This window comes from Phodopus roborovskii, unplaced genomic scaffold (assembly GCF_943737965.1).
Source record: "Phodopus roborovskii unplaced genomic scaffold, PHOROB, whole genome shotgun sequence".
In the NCBI taxonomy this organism is placed as follows: Eukaryota; Metazoa; Chordata; class Mammalia; order Rodentia; family Cricetidae; genus Phodopus; species Phodopus roborovskii.
Genome location: NW_026126625.1, coordinates 5,971,219 through 5,993,529, shown reverse-complemented (window position 1 = coordinate 5,993,529; position 22,311 = coordinate 5,971,219). Strand labels below are relative to the sequence as shown.

Genomic DNA, 22,311 nt, shown 5'->3' with positions numbered 1-22,311 from the left:
GTCTGGGCTAATAAGACTCTATTTCAAAAACAACTAACACAACAGTTAATATTACTAGTGCTATCAACATTTCAGATAGCTAACTCCAATAAATACTAATATCAAGTTGGGATGTCCATTATTTTCTTTTTCCAAGGAGTTTCTCTGTGGCTTTGGAGGCTGTCGTGGAACTTGCCTGTAGACCAGGCTGGCCTCCAACTCACAGAGATCCATCTGGGATCAAAGGCGTGCGCCACCAGTATCCAGCTGGGATGTCTGTGACAACATAACTTGGGAGTACCAGTTTTAGCTGACAAGGTGTTAATGGGAGACAGGTGGAAAGTGTTGCTGGATACTTTGTTGCTGATGTTCTCATTTTCTACTACAATGTTTTTAGTGATAACTCCTAAAACCACCATTTATTATGCCATATAGCGCTGTATTGCTAGAATTTTAAAAAAGACTTGGGTTTAAACCCAACAACTGCCATTTATAGGCAGCCATCTTAGGGTCATTTGTATAGGGGCTGAATCCCTATACACATACAGCATCTTTAGGAAAAACCTGGCATGGATTGGGATATCAAATGCAGTTTAACTTTAGCATATAGTTTGGGAGACTATGTTAGGGATCCCAAGACTTTAACCACTAAAGTTCAACAACTTTGTTTCAGAACTGCTGTACATTCCCAGTTCCAAAATCATTTTCAGAACCCTAGTAATTCAAAGATGCCCAAGGTTTGGTTGCCATGGGAGCTGGTGGCATGGCTCAGCAGGTACAGGTACTTGCTGCCAACCTGAGTTACATTTCCAGGACAGGCAAGGTGGAGAAAAAAAACAATTGCTACAACTCATTTTACAACATTTACATTGTGGCATGCGTACAAAACCTAACCTTAAAACTTTGAAAAACAATTTATCACTGGGGAGAGTGCCTATGTACAGAAGCCTTGGGATTCTTCTGGTGCCAAATGCCATAATTTAATGACAAAGGATACTTTTCCTTCCCACCTTTTTTAGTCCACCATTCTCCAAAGTTTACAAGAAAATCCTACCCAAGAGAACATCAAACAACAAACTACTACATTTTATTTTATTTTGCACGTAAGGAAATCAATTGATTAAACCATTCAAGAACAGTTAGTGTTCAGTGATCAAGAAGGAAATAAGGTCAAGAGGAAAAATTTCCTTTTCCTCCAAACAGTTAACACAGAAATTCATGACATATCACGTGTGATACTTGTTCTCAATAGAGACCAAGGAACAAGGATGAATGAGGTTTAGATCCACAGGGGCTTACTCCAGAATCTGACTCTAACCAAGTAGCTCCTCTACCCACATCCTAGCCTCATTTCTTCCAAAGCAGCCGATCAGATGCAGAAATGTTGGCAACTTCAAATCTACTTGCCCAGCTGGGTCACAGCATCGACAGAAACCAGGCCCAAACTCAAATTCTGTAGAGGAAGTTCCCATTGCTGTCAAAGAACTCACGGCCCCGCTGTACTACTTTGCTGCTGAAGTTCTGGTCACCTGGCTCCCTAGCCTTCAACTCTTCCAGTTTCTCAACACTTGGCAACCTATCCCTGTCAGCTCTTCTGGTGGTTTTAGAATCACTGGCCGTGTGTTTCTGAATCTCTCTCTGATGACCCACAGCTGCAGTGGTAGGCACAAAGCTTTCTTCTGAGCCTTGGATTCTTTTAGTCCTTTCATCCTGTCTTCTCTGTGCAGCTGTGCTGTGAGTGTCTGACCCTAGCACTTTTAAGGCTGTGCTCTTATTTGACGAGACTTCATCTCCTGGCAGCAGCAGCGGGTCAGATATAGAAAGGCCTTCACTGAGTGGCTTCACAGTATCTCCAGATAACCCAGCCTTTTTCAAGACCTTCTGATCCTGCTTCAGTTTCTGCTCCAAAGTGGGTATAAACTTACTTTTTAAAACCCTTCTGATAACATCGGTGCTGACATCAAAGCCTTCTGCCAACCTGGGAACTGACCAGGACTCTGCAAATTCCTTATGTAAGTACCTATGAGGAAAAAAACAGCCATTTTTCACATTGCAAGTAAGTCTCCTAGGATAAGAGCTAACGTGATAAAGCTAGTAACATGTAAGTATAGAGAGCTTGGGAAAAACCCAAATGTAATCCTTAGACTATGCCAATTAATTCTGTACCTGTATACAAACAGCAATGCCTGGCCACTCTTCATCAGGACAGTTCACAACAACCAATAGCTACCCACTACTGTCTACTGATAGATGTTAGGTCCTGATAATGGAGGACTGACCTTCACTTCCAAGATTATATAGGTCAGAGGTCGATATGCCACAAAATAACTAAGTATTACAGCAAAGGATGAAATTAGTGCTCCAAGAGGGAGACCCGGGACAGGCAGTTTTGCCACTTGCAGTCTGACCCAGGAAGGCCTGAGGAGTCCAAGACAGAGATGATCTAAAAGAATATAGAGTAAGTAAGCTGGAAAAAAACAAAGGAGAAAACAAAGATACTGCTTGTACAGCACACAGCATGGGAAACATGTAACTCTGCATCAGGAACTAGTTCAACTGACAGCCCACCGTCATAAGCAAGATAATGGGCGGTAAAGAGAAAGAACAAGAAGCTGACATGTTACTTCAGGACCTGTGTTTCTGTTGAAGCTAAAGGACATTTATGGACTACAGGCAAGGATCTGACGGGTGAAAGCTGGAAGGTCGGCTGAAAGCTGTTCCCCAAAGTGCTAGAAAAACCAGTAATGGTGGCACATAATCTTTAATCCCAGCACTCCAGAGGCAGAAGCAAACAAAATCTCTGAGTTTGAGGCCATCCAGGGCTACATAGTCAGACCTTGTCTCCGAAGGAAAAAAAAAAAAAAAAAAAAGAGAGAGAGAGACAAGACTATAAAGTGTCCAGGGCTATACTTCAGTGGCAAGAGTACTTACCAGCTTACTAGCTTGCTTGAGGCTCTGAATAGGATTCCCAGAACCTTGGGGATGGGAAATACAGTACAGTTTCCTGGTATTCCAGGTGTTAGTACCAACAAAGTCTTGACCAGAATTCTCACAGAAATGGAATAATGTATATAGTCAATATAGGGCTACTTACCAATATTTATCATAATGCAAATATCTTATTTCCAATAAATATGCTGCATAGTACACATTCAAAGCTGTTTACTAGAGAACCCTTTTGGTTTTTAGAGACAGGTTTTTCTCTGTATAACCCTGACTATCCTTGAACTCAGAGGCCTGCCACCACCTCACCCCTCATTTCCTCCCCAGCTTGGAGAACTCTTTATAAGGGAAAGAACAGAGTTTAAACACCTATCACAGAAGACAGGTAAGATAAACTATGGCTCACTTGCACCTACAAAAGAATTAAATAGTACTTTTTTTTTCTCCAGGTCAGGAAGGGAAGGTGGTGATTCTTGGTACTGAGCTCTACCCCAGCCCAGGACCTACTAAAATGGAAAAACCCAAAGGACACAGTGAGTGTAAAAAGAAAAGATTGGAACAGAATTTATGCAGCTTGTGATTTAAGAAATAAAAAATTGCTGGGCAGTGGTGGTGCACAGTGTAGCTCACAATGTAATCCCAGTACTTGGGGACAGAGGCAAGTGGACTGCCAAGAATTCCTGGACACCCTGTCTATATAGTAGACCTGTCCCCCTCCAAAAAAATTTTCCAGGGAGTTGGCACATACCTATAATCTCACATACAGCATTTTCAGGAGGATAAGGAGTTTAAGACTGTTGGCTACAAGCTTGGGCTGTATGAGACTGTCAAGAAGAAAAGTTCTTCCCAATACTTCTAAGCTATAGTTCTCTTTCAAAAAAAAAAAAAAAAAAAAAAAAAAAAAGAACAAAACAATGCACGTAAGCACAGAAAATTCCATTTCACATGCTCAGGAGATCATCACGTTCTAGTCAGATGTTAGGTGTCTGGGCCTCTATAAATACTAATAGTTTTACAAAACAAAAACCACCAACCAACTTTACATAATGGTAACATACTAAACGCGAACAGGTGATATAGTTCGGAGGTAATACCTTGGGCAAACCATGAGGTCCATAATTATCGCAAAAAAAAAAAAAAAAAAAAAAAAAACTACACAGGTCTAGCAAGTTCCTTATTATGGAGTTTTCTGCTTTTAAAACGAGACAAAATTAAAGTCCTCAAAAAGTAAATCCTAGCCGGGCGGTGGTGGCACAGTCCTTTAATCCAGCACTCGGAAGGCAGGCGAATCTTAATTCGTGGCCAGCCTGGTCTATAGAGTGAGTTCCAGAACAGCCAGGGCTACACATTAGAACCCTGTCTCTAAAAAATAAAAATAAATAAGCCAGCCCCATTTTGAAAACAATGTCTTACCGGATCTGCTCTATTGCTTCCCATGTCAGTGTTCTGGGTGGAGCACCTGGAGCCTCCATTTGCCTTCGAAGTTTCTGGAATCGCATTGCTTTTTTCTGCCGTTTCAGAGTACTGGGGGAAAGAATCAATGGCAGAAGCCATGCATGGAAGCAAGATGGATGTTTAAAGAGTCTAGGACTAAATCACGGAGAGCCCAGCCCTCTAGTTAGCCCACAAAGGCCGTGTCTGCCAGGTTAAAGCACTCTCTGTATACCGCCCCAGCAATCCAATACCTACAACACCTGACAGTAAGCATGCCCAACTCTTTAAACGGGTGATGAAACACGTCACTAGCGGAGAGGCCTGGGGTCCCAAGGGAGCTGACCACTTGGCCCTGCGCCCTCGACAACGGGTGAAGGAAACTAGCGCGTCTGCGAAGCGGGCGGCAGGACGCCCGGAGCTGGGGGCGGGAGGCCTAGCTTCAGGCTGAGGGCCCGCTGAGGAGCCGGTACCTCTCCACCTCCTGGAGCGCCCGCTCCTCCGGCTCCCAGTCGGAATCGGGGTCCGGCTCGCGGCCCGCGAGGCCTGGGCCCCCCACACCCTGGGTCGCGAACCCACAGCGAGCAACTGCGGCGCGGACACGACCGCCAAGCAGGAGACTCAGGGGAAGCGCCATAGCGACCCAAGACCGCCCTCGGCAGCGCGAGACCGGAAAGCACCGGAAGTGGGAGGGCAGGACCGGAAGCAGGATGGAGAGCCGGAAATTGGACGGGATCATGAGATCCAAGCCAGGTTCTTGTACATGCTAGGTAAGCTTCTGGCACTGAGTTATCTCCCTAGGCATTACAAGAGAAAAAAAGAAAAGAAAAAAAAAAAAAAAGCCTAACTTTTTTTTTGAATCGTCCTAGCCTTGCATCATGACTTCTCATGACTTCTTGCCTGGGCTTCCCAAGTAACCGGGATTACGGGCCTGAGCCACCACACTGGGCTTCTCTACTGTGACTGTAAGACGAGCTTGCCTCAGACGCGAGGATCGAAAGAAGGTACAGGACGCGCCTGGAAAACGACATAAACTTTAATAAAAAGACGGGTTCGTTGCCCAGAGCCGCCCCTCTGGCACAGGCTGCCCAGGCCTGCCTGATTCTGCCACTGTGGCAGGAAGGGCGAACCCTCAGCAATCTTCTGATGGCGACTACACCGTACCTTGGGCATTTGATTCCACTGGGAAAGGAACTCTTTTGCCCAGTGACCTCCAGCCCCAGGCCACACCCAGGGTTCAGACCCATCGCTTAGCGATAAACCCAGCCTAAGGCTTGATGAGCAGAGATGCATACATGCTGGCCTTAGCTCTTCATCTTTTAGTCTTTACCGATCCCCCAAAGAATCTTAGAATGCTGACGAATTCTTGGTGTCTTTGTGTTTTGCCTTTTGCAAACAAAGGTCCTGGCCAGAGCTTTTCAAACTGGAACTTGTTGGCAGTCTTTCAATTAGCAATGATTGAAGGCCATTTGCTCTTTTGGTTGAGCGCTGGGTTTCCCTTCTTTTACCTGTGTTGGATGATGTTGAGGAGTGGGCTGGAATGCTGCAGCACTGGTGCAGAGGCAGGGCATAGGGTGAGGTCCCCAGCCTTGGCTCCTCTGTGATCAGAGTTTACCATGGAGGGCAAGGTGCAGCATTCGGTCCATGAGTCACTTTCCTGTCTTTCGGGCTGCAGAAGATAGCCCTGCTTTGGGGTTAAAGTGGGTGGCACTGATCCTGACAGGGCTCGGTTTATGGCTTCTAGCCTTCTGCTGGCTTGGCCTTCTGCAGTAGAAACACGGATCCCCACTAAGTTGTGGTACTCACAAAAGAGGTGTTCTCACCTCTTTCCCAACTGTGGTCCAATTACACAGAAGAGTGGCATCCTATGCTTCCCTCCAGCATCTTTACCATACTGTATTTTAATTAGTCTGTTTGCATGTCCACTTCCCTGTTAACCTTTGTTGAGGGCTGGGCCTGTTTCTGCCATGTCTATCACCAGGGTCACTAGATAGAAGGAAGTAAATAAATGGGTCCACTACCTTCCCCCATTACTACACTACCAGGGAATATCCCAGCTCTAATATTTGCTACTGGGAATTTGCACCAGTCAAAGTGACCAAAGCTAGTTTTGTATACTTACGGCTAGTGAGCCTGACTCTAGAGCTGGAAAAATAGTGCCTCCCAGATTTCTTCATTGACAATGAACAGGGGCCAATGGCAGCTGGATCTCCTATCCAGTTGAAGGTCTTGGGCTGCAGATGGTACCGGGAATGCTGTGCAATTGCGGGATTCATGCTTGACAGTGGCCCTAAGATCCTGGGGATCAATTCGTGGGGCCGAAGTGGTTGCAGGAAATGAGGAGGGACCTGTTCTGAGGCAGCCCCTCTCAGGAACACCAATGGGACCAAATTCACAGGTTGCAGTTCTTGACTGCCCAGCCCGTCCTGGTGAAATCTAGGCTAGAGGAGAAGAGCAGCCCCTTACCATATTTCTTGTGAGGCTGGATAGAGTGTTGGAAGAAATACATAACTAAAAAATAGAACAATCTCTTCTAGGCAATAGACACTGTTTAACTAGTTTTTCTTTTGGGGTTCAACAAAAACATAAGGCCCAACAGGTTCGTTACTAGCCCAGGGAATAGTGAAAACGGCAGCTGTTTTGTTGGCCCAAGACTGTTTACTTAGCTCCCACTAGAGCCAGGGCATTGGCAATGCTAGGGCGATTATACAAAAGCTACTGAGAATGGTGGTGGCCTTATTTGTCAGTCATGAGTTGTGGGTTACTGTGAAACAAGAATAGATAGAGAGCAACGTCTCTTGCAATTGAGAAAGCTGGGAGCTGCACTTTGCTGGGTTGCAATACCAAACCCAAGAGAGCCTGGGAACAGACATTATGGAACCAACAGACCCTCTCCCAGGCTCCAATGGCAGATAACCATCACATAAGCCTCCTTTGATGTAACCACCACCATGTGTTGGTATCACAGCCCTTGTTCCCTGGCTTTGTGAGAGGCTTCGCAGGGACCCTCACCCGATACTCATGAAGCTTTCTGTGGCCCCGATGGCTGGGGTACAGCATACGAGTGAGCTGCTCTACAATACCCAGGCTTCGGATGAGATTCTCCCTTTGTAACAGGAGCTTCATCCGCTCAAGCTCTTCCTCTTCCACAATGTCCTGAGGCTGCATGGTGTCCTGGTGTACTGGTAGCAGCTACAAGGCACAGAAGAGATAATAGGATGTCCAAGATGAAGCTCACATCATTAGCAAGGATGGCTTTGGCACACATGCCCCCACTCTACCTCCTTCCCTCCCCAGACTGCACTGTAAGGTTCCCTCAGCTGTCCATTCTTTCACCTTCTGTTCCAGAAGGTCAGATTCAGTTTACTAGTTAGAGGCTTATCTCTGACAAGCAAAGAGAGGACAGGACAGCAGGGATTCCCTTCTCTAGTAGCCCCAATTTAGTTTCATGTGAAAAGATAAGAGCCACAGCCCCTGACACCTCTTTGTCCCGGTTCCGGATCCTATAAGCCAAGCTGGTGACAAGGCCCCTTGTTCCTGCTCTGGATCGACTTTTCTCCCCAGCTGATTCACCCTGGTTCTGGTCCTTGTTTTCCTTTCGCTTCTTGGTGCCTGGGTTCTCCTGCTGTTCCTGCTTTAGGCGAATCTCTTCCAGTTGCTGCCTGACAAGACACAGCAGTTTCAGACACTGGAGGGACTGTGGGGAGAAGGGGTGGGTGAGGGAAAACAGGATGGCTAATACAAGGAAATCACAATGTGTTGTTGGAACTGATGAGAAGGAATGAATGAGTGTAGGAAACACACTAAAGGAAAGACTCATTAAGAATCTGTTAGTGGACTGGGATGATAGCACAGGCAGTAAAGTCCTTAACCTGAAACCATGAGAAACTGAGTTCAAGCCTCAAAACCTGTGTAAAAAAACAAAGCCAGGGGTGGTAGCACACATTTGTATCTCAGCACTGGGAAGGCAAAAAAGGCAGGTCCCTGGGACTTTTGCTGGCCAGCTAGTCTAGCTTCCTTGGTGAGTTTCAGGCCACAGAGAGACTCAAAAAGTAAAGTGGGCCGGACATGGTGGTACACACTTTTAGTCCCAGCATTTGGGAAGCACAGGCAGGCAGATTCTCCATACATTTCAGGCCAGCCTCGTCTATATAGCAGGTTCCAGGCCAGCCAAAGCTATAAATTGAGACACAGTTTCAAAAACACAAAACTTAAAAAATAATAATACTAAAAAGAATAAAAACAAAATGGGACTGGCAAGATGGTTCAGCTGGTTGGTAAAGGTGCTTAGCACCAAACCTGACCACCTGAGTTCATTTGTTGGAACCCCATGGTGGAAGGGGACAAGTGACTCCTGGAGGCTCTTTTGACTTCCACACGTGCACCATACTATACATACACACACACAAATAAGTAAATGTAATATTTACATATGCAAAAACATGCAGACAAGGTGAACAGCTAGGGAACAACACTCAAGGTTGTCCTCTGGCCTCCACATGCATGTATGTGCACAAATGCACTACATATACATGACACATTCAGGTAAGGCATGCATGTATGTGCCTTGACATAGAAAGGATCTAGTTAGGATTTTTGCTCTGTTTTCCTTTCTCAAGTGTGTGGCTTCCTCTTTCCCTGCTAGGGAGCAATTCAACTTCAGGATTTGTCCCTAACCCCCTGTACAAAGGGAAATGCAGCCAAGGTACCTGGCACACTCCTCTCTAGCCTTGGAGGCAGCAGTCTCCTGGAAGAGGGAGCCATTGTGCTTGAAGAAAGGTGCATATTTCTCTGAGTCAGGCCCAGGGTAGATCCGCCGGTAGCCCCCTAGATGGGAATCTTCATATCTTTCCTGGTCCTGCATGGCAGCCTGGGATGACTCAATCTGTTCTCGCCTATAGAAACCAAGCTCAGGGAAGTCAGAGGAGGCCTGTGAGAATGTTCCAGAAGGAAAAAACAAAACTAATGGCTAAGGCTTTCAGACCCTCCTGCTGACTGCCTGATCTCCCTGACCCCTGCCTATGAAGGGAAGCATCCACCAAGCTCACAGCCAGCCACACCATGTATGTAATCATAAATTAGGTGTGGTTTCCAGAATTCCGATTCTCAACCTAAGCACAAAGTGATCTATTCATAAGCAAACAATCTAGTTACCACAGTCTTTTGGGTTGCTAATTATAAGAGTAATATCCAGTTGCTACAGAAAATGTAAAAGAAAAAGATTAAACTAGTTGTTTTCTAGGCTTATGATCCTAATGCTGGGAAGGGTTAGGCAGGAGAAGCTAGAGTCCAAATCCAGTCCTAGTGACTTAGACTAGGCCAGCTAGCCAGCCTCGTGCCAATTGCTGCGAGGCACAGGACGCATTCCGAAACTTCGAAAAACAAAAACCCTTGTGCTGAATTGCTCAAGCTAGCCTTGAGCTTATGATTCTACCGACTCTACCTCCTAAGTGTGGGGTTACAGTTCTGCACTGTGACATCAGGGTTCCTTTGTTTCTTCAGTATTTCCCACACATTGTTCCCCCACTGAAAGACACGATTCATTCAGATGTCTACTCAGTCTTTTGTGATTATTCAGGGTGCTTGCAACTATCCTTCACCCCCATTCACCACACAAACATTTGAGTGCTTGCTATGTGCCAGTCCCTAAGGGTATTTCAAGGATTCAAATACACTCTGCCTCCATATATCACCATGCAAATAGACAAGAACAATGTTATTCTCCAGATTAATTCAATTCAATTTTATGCCTCATTAACAAATTATACTTTCAGTATTAGCAACCAGTTGTCATGTTTGTAACCTATTCTATGGTGAAAATAATGGGTGACAAAGAATAGCTGTTTCAAAACAACTGAACTGTTTCCTGTGTATCATTATTGCAAGGATTCTCAGGAATTAGTTTCTAGATGAGCTTTGATAGACAAAAACCAGTTTCCCGCAAGGCTCAGGCACCTTTGTGGAAAGATCATACAGCCAGAGAGAGAACTAGAGCAAATGTAGTATCTTCTGGACTAACAGAATTGATGATCCTATGATCTCACAGCACAGATCTGCACAAAACCAATCCAGTCAGCATTCCAGATGAGTCGGGAGCGGCTCCAAAGCCCTCATCCCTGGTTGTGAAACTACTGACAGTTGATGGCTTCCAGGAAGATAGTTTTTTTTGTTTTTATTTTTTTTTAAAGAGTGTGACTCCTGATAGGTAGACCAAACTTCAGTGGATGACCCCACTTCAACAAGTATATGGACAACACAACTCAGTGAGTTATTAAAAAAAAAAAAAAAAAACAGATGATGGATTGGAGAGATGGCTCAGAGGTTAAGAGCACTGGCAGTTCTTCCAGAGGTCAAGTTCAATTCCCAGCACCCAAATACCCTCTTCTGCCATGCAGATAGAACACTCATATACACAAAGTAAATAAATAATCCTTAAAAAAAAAAAAAAAGAAAAAAGAAAAAGCCAGGTGTTGGTGGCACACATCTTTAATCCCAGCATAGGCAAGCAGATCTCTGGTCTACAGAGTGAGTTCCAGGACAGGCTCCAAAACAATACAGAGAAAAAACCCTGTCTGGGAAAAAAAAAGGGGAGGGGGTGCTGGAACTGGCTGCTCTTCAAGAGGTCCTCAGTTCAATTCCCAGCAAGCACATGATGCCTCTTCTGGCCTACAGGCATATACCCAGACAGATCATTGTATACATAATAAATCTCTAAAAATTTTTTTTTAAAAAATTAAAAAAAGAAATTAGGAGAGTGGATCAAGGAGAAGTTAGGGAATGCAGTGAGGGGGTGAATTTGATCAAGGTATATGCATGTATGAATTTCTTAAGAATAAATACAAATAGTAAACAAACAACTGGCAGTTTAAGGCCTGCTTGGGCTACCTGAGCTACTGTATATAACAAGAATGTGTATCAAAAAATAGTTACAGAAGAAACAACCCCACACCAGCTAATCACACTACATGAAGTTCCTTATGTGCCTAGTAAAGAAAGCTGTATACAGAGTGTGACTTATTTAACAGTCTGGGAGACAAAGAGAAAATATTTTGTATAAACACGTTTAGACTTTTAAAATATTTATTTTTACATGTATGGACATTTTGTCTACCTGTATGACTGTGCACCATGTGTGTGCAGTGCCCAGAAAAAGGAGGGGGTCAGATCCTCTAGGACTGGAGTTACAGATTATTTCAAACCACCATGTGGGTGCTGGGAATTGAATCCAGGTCCTTTGGAACAGCAGTCAGTGCTCATAACTGCTGAGCCATCACAGTAACATGGGTCAACTGAAAACTGATTTGCTGAAGGAGAGGGGCATGAAAAAGACTACTCAGTGTGTTTTTTAAAAAATAGTCTCTACAATATGTAGTGTATAATCTATGCAAAAAAAAAAGTTTTTAAAAGCTAACAGCTCCTCGTGGACTTCGCCTTCTCTCAGGAAAATAATAATAAAGAACTTGCACAACTAAACATCTACCAGGACTTGCTGCCAAGTCTAAGGGCCTGAGTTCAATTCCCATGACCCTACATTATGGAAGAAAAGAACCAACTACCACATGTTGTCCTCTGATCACAGGTCTGGCATGGCACAGTACAGAAACACACAAACACACAAAACATGTACTATATTAACTTAAAAACAATAAACTAGACATAGTGATGCACATCCTTAATCCCAGAAACTGGGAGGCAGAGGCAGGTAGATCTCTGGGAGTTTGAGTCTAACCTGGTCTACATATCTCGTTCCATGCCAGGCAGAGACCTGTCTCAGATAAACATCTATCAGATACCGGGCACACCTGGCTTCTCGTGGTTGTTGGTGACACGGGAAAAGTCGCTCCTTGACTCGCCGTTTGTCTTCTTCAATCACCTTCTTCTTGTCACAGCCCCGGAGGTTGACAAGGTTCATAGCATCACAGAGAAGTGCATCTTTGACCTCTCGATCCAGGCGTGAGTCTGTGGTGAAGCTTGGGGAGTGGTTTACCTGCCGAGAGGAGTCCTTATTGTCCCTTTCCTAGACCACCTGAGCAGGTGGTGGTCTCTGGCAGGTCTCACTGGGAGCCTGGGGAGAAACAGCTCCCTCCTGTGGCCTGACCGAACAACTGAAAAGAGAGCTGACCCATCCACAGGCTAGTGAGGAAAAAAAAAAAACAACCTGACTACAGATACAGAGTCTTGAAGGCCAAGACTCACTCAAGGAGCACTGGGGAATCCTGAACTTGAATTGCTATGTTTGCTTGCTTGCTTGCTTGCTTGCTTGCTTGCTTGCTTGCTTGCTTGCTTGCTTGCTTGCTTGCTTGCTTTTCTTAGTTTCTTGAGCCTGGGTCTCATAGAATCCAGGCTAGCCTCAGGTTCACCATGTAGCTGAAGTTCATTCTAAAGCTGTGACTCCTTCCTTCAATCCTCAAGTACTGAGATTATAGGCATGTGCCACCATGCCCAGTCTGTATCACTATTGTAGAGGTCAAAGACCTGGACCAGTGTTTATCTCAGCTTTATGCTTTCACCTGGTTCTTGCCCTCCCGGAGACTTCTACCTCCCCCATCCTCCCTATTCTACCATGTAAGTGCACTCCTTCCAGGGCGAGGCTTTGGCCTTGGCAAGCTGAGGAGAGAAATCTTACCTCTAGAAGCCAGGGCTTGAGCTTGTGGTCCAGTAAGATGTCAAAACCCAGAATCTCAAAGCAGGCACATGTACCTCCACACAGATATTGGGGGAAACAGGTTCGGTAGTTGTGGCGAAGAACAGAGTGGGCTGAGATGATGGTTTTGATGATGATGTCCTCGATGTCCCCCCACAGCCCTCGGGGGTCATAGCTGTGCTCTCGAAGCCAGGCATTGAGTGTCGACAGCTTCCTGTGAGGCCCAGTGCTCAGAGGAAGACCAATTTCCATGCCAGCAGGGTCTGGCTGCAGGCAGGAGGCTCCCTGATGTTAACCCCAATTCCATGTCTGGGACCCTGGGCTTCAAAGGGCTGCTAGCATTTGGGAGCTGGGATTAGTTATTAGGGCTGTAGGTCGTTGAGTCTGCACTTAGAGCTCAGGCACAGGACTAGGGTCTTCAAAAGCATATATTCCTGAGAAATGAGCTTCCCAAGAGCCAGTTGGGTTTCATGGGGGCTCCTGAGACTGTGGGACTAAAGGCAGAGGAAGCAAGGGAAAACAGAATAGGGGATACCTCTTACTGCCCACAGCATCGTCTCGCACAAAATTCTCATTGTGTTTATTGATCGCATAGTTGGTCAGGTGCATGCAGACATCTTCCTGTGAAGTGAATGGACCTATATTGGCTCACACTGCCTCTGTGCAGCCTCTCCAGCCCTTTAGTGCCTTCTTATTACCCACTGCTCTGCCCCAAAATGGCTCATCTCCTGGCTGTCTTCTCCAGAGACTATCCTGTATGATCCTGGGAAAGAGGCTGTGCTGGGGAACTCCAGAAAGAACCTTTTCTCACTCACCACCCAGCAAGGCTCCCCTATGGTTCTTATTGGTTTCCCTCCTTGGTCATAGCAGGCAATGACAAACTTTTCTAGCATGCTTGTCCCTAGAACCAAGGCACTCATGGCAATGGAGGAGAAGAGGGGGGCCACCCTGCCTACTCACCAGGTTGTTATGGCTAGGTTCCACATATGGCATGGTGGCAAAACGGGCTAGGCCTTCCTCATACATGAAGATCCGGAGAGGGTCACAGGAAGTGATCAGAACATAGATTCGCATGTCAAACTTGAAGCCATCAATGAGGAAGGGCTAAGAGCATGCAAACCCAGAGGGAATACTAATGAACTTCTGAAGTGTTCATTACATGCAATATGGTTATTACAAGTGTTTCCATGCATAACACACTGAATCCTCACAATAATCATATGAAGTAGTTACTGTTGTTATGCTCATTTAACAGTGAGGAAACAGTGTCAAGGAAAGGGCCAGATAACTGCCCAAGTCATATGTCTGGGAAGTGGGATAGCTGCGAGTCAAACCCAGGCTGGCTAGCTCTGAACAATGGCCATAGTCTGTCTGTCAGATGATAAGGACAGCAGAGAGGGCAGGAGCCTATACTTGACTTCTGCCCTAATGTACAAGGGATAAGGCATGCCAGTGTGGGAAAGGCCTGGGGGTGCCGAGGTGGCCTTCACCTTGGTGATGTACTGCTGGCAGATCATATGCTCTCCTGGCTTGATTTCCTTGGGGGTTCTGGTGATAAAGATGCCACGCCCCTGACAGCCGCTATCTGGCTTGCAGATATAAGTGCGGGTTTTCCGCTGACGACCGTAGGCCTGGAAGTCCCCATAGCTACATGCAGAGAGAGGCTGGTCAAAGGGTTTCTGTTCATCCTGACTGTCCTGGAACCCCCAAGGCCATCTTGTTATCTATTTCCATGGTCTTCTTGGAACACTTAGCCTTGGACCCACTTTTGCTTTGGAAAGTGGAAACTTTTTTTTTTTTTTTTGAGACAGTCTCTCTCTGCAGCCCTGGCTAGCCTGTACTTGCTATGTAGATCAGGCTGCCCTCAAATTTATGGAAATCCACTTGCCTCTGCCTCCGGAGTACTGGGATTAAAAGCATGTGCCACCACTGAATCTTTGAATCTTTCTTGGTCCAGTTCCAACCCTCTTAAACCCTCTTAAACATGTCTGGGTCACAAGACCACAGAGAGTGATTCCTTATCCTGCCCCCAGGACTGGGCTCACTTACTCTGCAGGGAGACACCAGGTTCGTGGAAAGATATTGTACTCAGTAGGATAGAGCTTCTGCATGCGGTTGAGGTTCCGAGCCAACAGATCTTTGCGGCAGATTTCTGTCATGCCAGGGAAGTGGTTGATTTTCTGAAACAGAGTCAGTTGGTTATACTGCCCCCACTGTGGCACGTGGTAGTTCCTAGGACCTGGGTATCCCTCAAAGCCATAGAAAGGGACTGGGAAGGAAGGGAAGAAGTTCTAGTGGAGAGTAGCACTGCATCTAGTCAGCAATGGTGAAACAGGACATTTCCATAAGGCAGGTAGGAAGTCACTCCATGGTATCCCCAGGACCCATCTACACCAAGGCTGAGAAAGGAAGGGCAGCTGGAAAAGTGTAGACTAGCCAGGACCTTGTGCCCTCCAGCCACCTCCTCACTCAGCCCACCTTCTCTTGGTCCACCAGAATACGGATGCTGCCTGGAAATAAGGCTCGGTGATGAAGTGTTTAAATAGTGGGCATGAGGTCCTAGCAAAACACACACACACACACACACACACACACACACACACACACACACACACTTACTTTTAATAGAATAATGATATATGATAGCACAGAGAAATTGTAACAATCACATTTCCTTGAAGACACAAAGGAGAAAAGGAAACTGAGAAGACTGTAAGGAATTCATGCCACAGCACCCAGAGACCACATGGCATAAGAGGGTACCTGCTGGAGGCCCTTAGCTGATCTGCCCTGCAGGGATGGAAGGCAAATGCATGAGACACTGGGTGCATTGAGCTGGCTTCCTCAATCACTAGCTGTGTGAATTCTGTTCTGAGCCTTCCTGTCCTCTTTTTTTTTTTTTTTTTTTTTTAAACAAACTGTTATCTGCCACTCAGGGATGTTAAAGATTTAATGAAGAAGCAATATAAAAACAGCTAACCGTATCTGACCAATACACAGGAACCCCTCAGTAAAACCTGTCAATTACTTTAATTAGTGATCATCATCTGACAGCTGCTCCCGCATACCCATTCTTTGCATCTTCTCTAGCATTTATAGCAGTTGCTCTCTCCTAGCTTCCTCCCTTAAGACAAGGTTAGGAGAGGGTGATGGTGGCACAGACCTTTAATCCCAGCACTCAGAAGGCAGAGGCAGGTGGATCTCTGTGAGTTCAAGGCCAGCCTGGTCTACAGAGTGAGTTCCAGGGCAGGCTCCAAAGCTACAGAGAAACCCTGTCTCGAAAAACAAACAAAACACAAGGTTAGGACAAGTTACAGTGTCCTACTCGCTTCCTGGATTCTCCTAAAGAAGCCTACAGACCCTTTTTAATTAGTCATGTGCTGCATAATGACAATTCAGGTAAGGACAGACCACAGACCCCATGGCGGTCCTAGAAAACCTCATCACCTAGCAACTGGGCAGCCATTTGTTTACTGCACTTATGATGTCACCTACCAACCCGTTCCTCACAAGTGTATCCTCATCGTTAAGCCAAACATGACTTTACCAGACACAATGACACACTGTCTTATTTTTTGTTGCTGTTGAGCCAGGGTATTGATATACAGCCCAAGATGTATAACCTCAAATACCTCATTCTCTTGATTCAGCCTGCTGACTATTGGGATTACAGCCCTGTACCACCATATCATGCCCAGCCACATGCATACAATTGCTGGCTGGCTTTCTCTCCTGCCCCCTTCTCTTTTAGGGCTGTATTTTTCTTTTCTTTTCTTTTTTCTTTTAAGACTGGTCTTGTGTAGGATGGCATTAAGCTTCTCCTTGAGCCTGTTTCCACCTCCCAAGCGCCAGGATCACTAGTGTATATTACCACACTTGGCTCTCCCACACTTAGTTGGTAGATGTGTGTGTGATGCTATGATGCTTAGATACTAAACCATCCATCTGGCCTAATCATTACTCCCACCCCCCCCCTTTTTTTAGATCCTGGAAATTGAACTCAGTGACTTTTGCATACTAGGCAAGCATTCTATCTCAGAGCACTGAGGTACATCCCTAGCCTTCTACTGTTAGCCCTGAAGCAGCTTTCAGTCCTTGCCCCCAAGATGGGAACACCTGCTCTCAATGAGGCAGGCAGGCTAGTCAGATGCCACCAGTCAGAATAAATAATGTGACAGGGATGTGCCCACCCAACACCTTCTTCGGGTAACAGAAGCTCCAGAGAGCCAAGAGGAGAATATTTTTATTGGAGTAGAAGACCTGGGGGTGGCCTCTCTGTCTGTAAAAGGTGCAGCAATGGAAAGAGGCAGTCAGTCCCCCAGTGCCAGGGCAGACAGGGTGGGAATGCTCATTTTGGATGTTGGGCCAGGACATTGGTACCTGAAACCTCTTCATGTCCATGACTCGTTCCAGTGAGACAGAGCAGTCTGTCCAATATACAGTCCACTCTTCATCCTCCCCCACTTCCTTCAGGCCACACATCTGGGCTGCCCGGCGCACTGTAGAGATAGGGAGACCAATGATGCCAGCCTGGGGACCAGCCGAAGAAGGAAAAGAAGGAACCATCCTAACCACAGAGCAGGTTGTAAAGGCATGAGGTTCTTATCTCAGCATCTTAGTTACCAGGCTGCAATCTCAAGTTTATGAGGTTATCAGAGAAAACAAGGGCCAGACCCTCTGCTGCTCTGACTTAGGGTCTAGGGTCAGGATAAACAGCTGACCTCTGAGTGGCTCTTTGTGCAGATGTCAGGAGAAGAAACAGATGAAAACCTAGACCTAGTTGGGCTATTACTTTTGATTGTTATGTCCCATGAGAGAATCTCATGGGGAAAACACAGTTTTTTGGTCCTTGTGGTATTGCAGATTAAACCAAGGGACTTTGCATGGTAGGCAAGCCCTTCAGCATTGAGCTATATCCTCAACCTTTCAAAAGCAGCTGTTTTGTTGTTGTTAAGATATTCATTATTTTGATGTGTAGTGGTGGTGCACACCTTTAATATCAGCAGTCTGGAGGCAGAAGCAGGTGAATCTCTGGGAGTTCAAGGTCAGCCTGGTCTACAGAGTGAGTTCCAGGGCAGCCAGAGCTACACAGAGAAACCCTGTCTTGAAAAAAAAAAAAAAGGGTTTTCATTATTTTTAATCATGTGTATGTAAGTGGAACATTTGTGCTATAACATGCATGTGGAGGTCAGAAGATAATTTGCAGGAGTCTTCCTCTACCATGTGGGTCCTCAGGATTGAACTTGGGTTGTCAGCCTTGCTGACATGTGCATTTATATAACAAGCTGTCTATCCAGTTCCCAAAGCAGTTTTTACTTTTTATTTTCCTTACATTCCTTATTTAAAAGGTAGAGCTTTGGTGACATTCCATTGGACTTTTTTGTTTTTGCTGGCTATGTAACCAAAAGTAACCTTGAACTTCTGATCCCTTTGACTCCATCTTCCAAATGATCAAACCCAAGGCTTCATGCTAGACAAGCATTCTACCAATGAGCTACACACACACACACACACACACACACACACACACACACACTATACATATACATACATACATACATCTCCAGGGTCTCACTATGCAGTCTTGGCTATCACTATGTGGGCCAGGCTGACTTGGAACTCACAGAGATCTGACTGCCTCTGCCTCCCAAGTGCCTGGCTTGTGGTTGTTTTGTTTGTTTTTGCCAGCTAACTGTGGAGATACCTTCTGTTGTCCTTTTTCTTCCCTACCAGTGAGACTAACAGCAATAGTGACATCTCAGTTGCCAGGAGGTAAGCCTGGGGACATCCAGGAACCTCAGTATAGGTAGTAGGTAACCTAGGCAGGAGCCAGGGGCTGGAAGAATGGCTGTGGCTCTGTCCCAGGAATAAGAACAATGGCCTCTGTTGGACACATGGCTGTGAGTGATGAGCCCAGTTCTTACCACTCTCATACTTGCAGTTGGTCAGATTGATGGCCAGGGGTCTGAAATGAAGGAAGAAAAGAAATCAGGCAGAGTGGGGGGGGGGGGAAGAACAGGATCCAGGCTGCCAGGAGCCCAGGTGAAGAAATAGCTAACCAATTTATAATATACATTCATTTTCTCTAGAAGCATCCTAAATACCAAACCAACATGCTTAAAATTCCAAGAAGGGAAGATCCACATGGCTCCATTTTTTTTTCAGCTGCAGCAAAGATTAATACTGCTCCACTGCCCATTCCCCATAGAGGGATACTCTCTCAACGATGGGCCCTCCCCCAACGATGTGACAGACTTTCATGATGATCCCCCATGGAAGGCCTCACCCTCCTTGGGGAGCAGAAGAGGGATGGGATGGGCAGTCTATGGGGGGCATGGGAGGATGGGAGGAAGAGGAAACTGGGAATGATATGTAAAATAAGATTGTTTCTAATCTAAATTAAAAAAAAAAAAGTTTTTAAACCAGAAAAACAAAACAAAACAAAAAAAAAAAAAAAAAAAAAAAAAAAAAAAAAAAAAAAAACCTGCTCCAGTCTTCCCTTTCTTTTTGAATTTTCGAGAAAAAGAATTTCTCTGTGTAGCACTGGCTGTCCCAGCATTCGCTCTGTAGACCAGTCTGGCCTGGAACTCAGAGACCATCCTGCCTCTGCCTCTTGAGTGATGGGATCAAAGGCGTGTGCCACCATGACTTTTCAAATTTATTTATTTATTTAGCTTATGTGCATTGATGTTTTGCCTGCATGTCTGTGTGAAGGTGCCAGATCCTTTGGAACTGCAGTTACAGACAGGTGTGAGCTGCCATGTAGGTACTGGGAATTGAACTCAAGACCGCTGGAAGAGCAGCCCCTGCTCTTGACCACTGAGCCATCTCTCCACCCCGACTGGTTTTTTTTTGTTTGTTTGTTTGTTTGTTTTGTTTTGGTTTTGTGAGCATTGGGATTCAAACTCAGGCCTTCATGCTAGGCACCAAGCCCTCTTCCCCATTTGAGCCATCTCATCAGCCTATTTTATATGGTTTTTGAATCAGGGTCCCAAACTGGCCTGGAACACAGTAATCCTTTTCTCTCTCTCAGCCTTCCTATTGCTGAGATTATTGATGTGCATCACAACTTGGCTCTCCTCTCCTCCCCTCTCCCAAAGGCTAAAGTGAAAAGCTTAGATCCCATCGTTCCCCTACCATATGTTGATGTGAGGCCAAGGGGTGACCCTCTGGAGCCAGACCTGTGAGGGGTCTAGGGAAAAGTTACCTTCTTTTCCGCTTTCTCTTTCTCCTCCCAACTTCCAAATCATCTGTGTCTGTTGCACTTATGATTTTCTTTGGAATTTTCTTGGCTACAACAGATAAGGTAACCCCATTTTCAAACTCTTTATAGTCAGCCTTTGCAAGTGCCTGCTGGGAAGAGTGAGGGGTGGTAGCTTCCTCTCTAACACACTCTTCCTCAGATTCTTCTTCCTCAACATAGTCTTCCTCAGATTCGCTGGTCTTACAGGTACTGGGCTCCATCCTCTTAGATTCTAAGGGGAAAGGGATGAGAATGAAATATTTATCAGACCTCTTTCCAAGCCCAGGAAGTCCTGCAGGAATTCACCCAGAGTCCCTTTATGGTGCTATAAGGATATGTTGCCCTTTCAGACGAATCCTACTGGAGAATAGGTAGTTTCCGAGTAGAGGGGAGCTGTGGGAGCAAGGGATGTTGGTAGCATGTAAAGTCCTTAACTAAAAGACCCATCATCCAGGATTACCCTGTATCATACAACACACTGCAGTGCATGCAGAACAGAGCTGGCAGAAGCCACGTCCGCGGCTGTTTTGTTTTCTGAATGAAAAGGGGTGGCTGACAGTACTGGAGAACTTTTTGCTTTAAAATACAGCTGATGATCAAAGGTTCTCAGGTCAGCCCTTTCCCTGAGACAGGATTCAGTTTCCCTGTGTGAACACGTCGGGGTCGGGCATCTGATGGCTGGGACCCTCGGGGCTCTGATAGAGGAAAGGAAACCCACGGCAGACACTGCCCACCCGAGGTTTCGAGGAGAGCTCAGGGGCTGCTGGAGCTGCCCCTAGCAGCCCGGGGCTGGACTCAGCTGGTCGCTCATGGCCGCCCCTCGCCCGCTGCGGCTCTTCCTGGGCGTTGCTGGACGTCGGGGACCGTCTCTTCGTTCCACAGGACTGTCTGTCCCCGCCGTCGCGAGGGGGAGCCCGCTCCCCCTCGGGGTTAACTCCAAGCTCCGAGATCCTGGCGGCGGCGGCGCCTTCTTAAGCAAGCCGACGGCCGCCGCCGCCGCCGTCGCTATGGACACGAAGGCGGCCCCTATTGGAGTAGCGTTCTGGGGGCGTGGCCTGCTTGGGAACCACACCCACTTTTGCGCCAGCCGAAGCCACCTTGGCACCGAGCTGTCTGCTTTTGCCTGACGCGGCTGGAGATCAGAGTGTACAGGAGTCCATGATCAGCCAAGAGGGATTCTTCCGAGGCATTATGGGACTTGTAGTCCTTCCGCATTGGCGCGGGCACCTTTCCAGGAATTCGGTGGCTACCGCAAACAAGTCTGTATTTGTGTTTCTTCAGCATTTTAGAAATGGTGCTATGAGAAAAGTCCTCGCCCTTGACAGGGATAGTAGCGATTAGGACATGCCTTCCAAAGTTTTCATTCTGATAAGGTGAAACAGTTCCATTAACGAATTACAGAAAAGGCCCGGCGAGATGGTTCACTAGGTAAAAGTGCTGGCTAATAAGCCAGAAGACTTGAGTCCGACCTCCGGAACCCACATGTTGGAAAAAGAGAATCAGGACAACAGTAAATTGTCCTCTGACTTCTACACCCACACCTTGGCATGGTGCCCACCACAATTTTTTTAATTGAAAGAAAAGGAAATAACAGTTGCTGTCATTGTCCTCCTATACCCATTTCCCCACTTTGATTTCCACTAGTTTACTCCACCAAATCTAACCCCATTTGTCATTCAGATTATGTGGAAAATTCTGAGAGGACCAAACATTTTTTGTTCATAAAAAGACAAACCTTGAGCTGGTGACTCATGACTTTAATCCCACCACTCAGGAGGCAAAGGCAGGTGGATTTCTGTGACTTCCAGACCAGCCTAGTCTACAGAGATAGTTCTAGGACAGCCAAAGTCACACTTTTGGTTTTGAAAAACCAAAAATAGAAAACAAACCAAAAAAAAAAAATTGCATGAATAATTTCTGCTTACTCTGTAGTACAGTAATTGGTTGCACAGTGATGGAAGTTTTTTCCATTCTTTTAATTTTTAAAAATATTTTATGTGTATGAGTTTTTGCCTGAATGTATTTGGACCACATTCTTGCCTGGTGCCCATGCAAGTCAGAAAAGGGCATG

The 22,311-nt window shown here is 46.0% G+C and overlaps 2 protein-coding genes across 3 annotated transcripts; both read right to left on the bottom strand.

The window, feature by feature from the left end:
* Nucleotides 1-1,046: 1,046 nt before the first annotated feature.
* Ngrn (neugrin, neurite outgrowth associated) lies at nt 1,047-4,990 on the bottom strand. The gene is made up of 3 exons (XM_051206565.1): nt 4,827-4,990; nt 4,336-4,446; nt 1,047-1,999 (listed from the first exon to the last, which is right to left on the bottom strand). Exons 1-3 carry the CDS (start codon nt 4,988-4,990, stop codon nt 1,426-1,428), a joined length of 849 nt encoding a protein of 282 aa, XP_051062522.1. The 3' UTR covers nt 1,047-1,425.
* A 383-nt stretch (nt 4,991-5,373) lies between these two features.
* Ttll13 (tubulin tyrosine ligase like 13) lies at nt 5,374-21,236 on the bottom strand. 2 transcript variants are annotated; one of them, XM_051206564.1, is made up of 15 exons: nt 20,971-21,236; nt 20,205-20,472; nt 18,922-18,962; nt 17,378-17,496; nt 15,047-15,177; nt 14,488-14,644; nt 13,958-14,101; nt 13,533-13,618; nt 12,980-13,211; nt 12,156-12,340; nt 9,063-9,248; nt 7,835-8,015; nt 7,366-7,545; nt 6,476-6,794; nt 5,374-6,117 (listed from the first exon to the last, which is right to left on the bottom strand). In XM_051206564.1, the coding sequence occupies exons 2-15, from the start codon at nt 20,459-20,461 to the stop codon at nt 5,858-5,860; spliced, it is 2,478 nt and encodes an 825-aa protein (XP_051062521.1). In that variant the 5' UTR covers nt 20,462-20,472; nt 20,971-21,236; the 3' UTR covers nt 5,374-5,857. The 2 variants fall into 2 exon arrangements, with proteins under 2 accessions (XP_051062521.1, XP_051062520.1); XM_051206563.1 differs by having other exon boundaries at nt 20,975-21,235.
* Between the last annotated feature and the right edge of the window lie 1,075 nt (nt 21,237-22,311).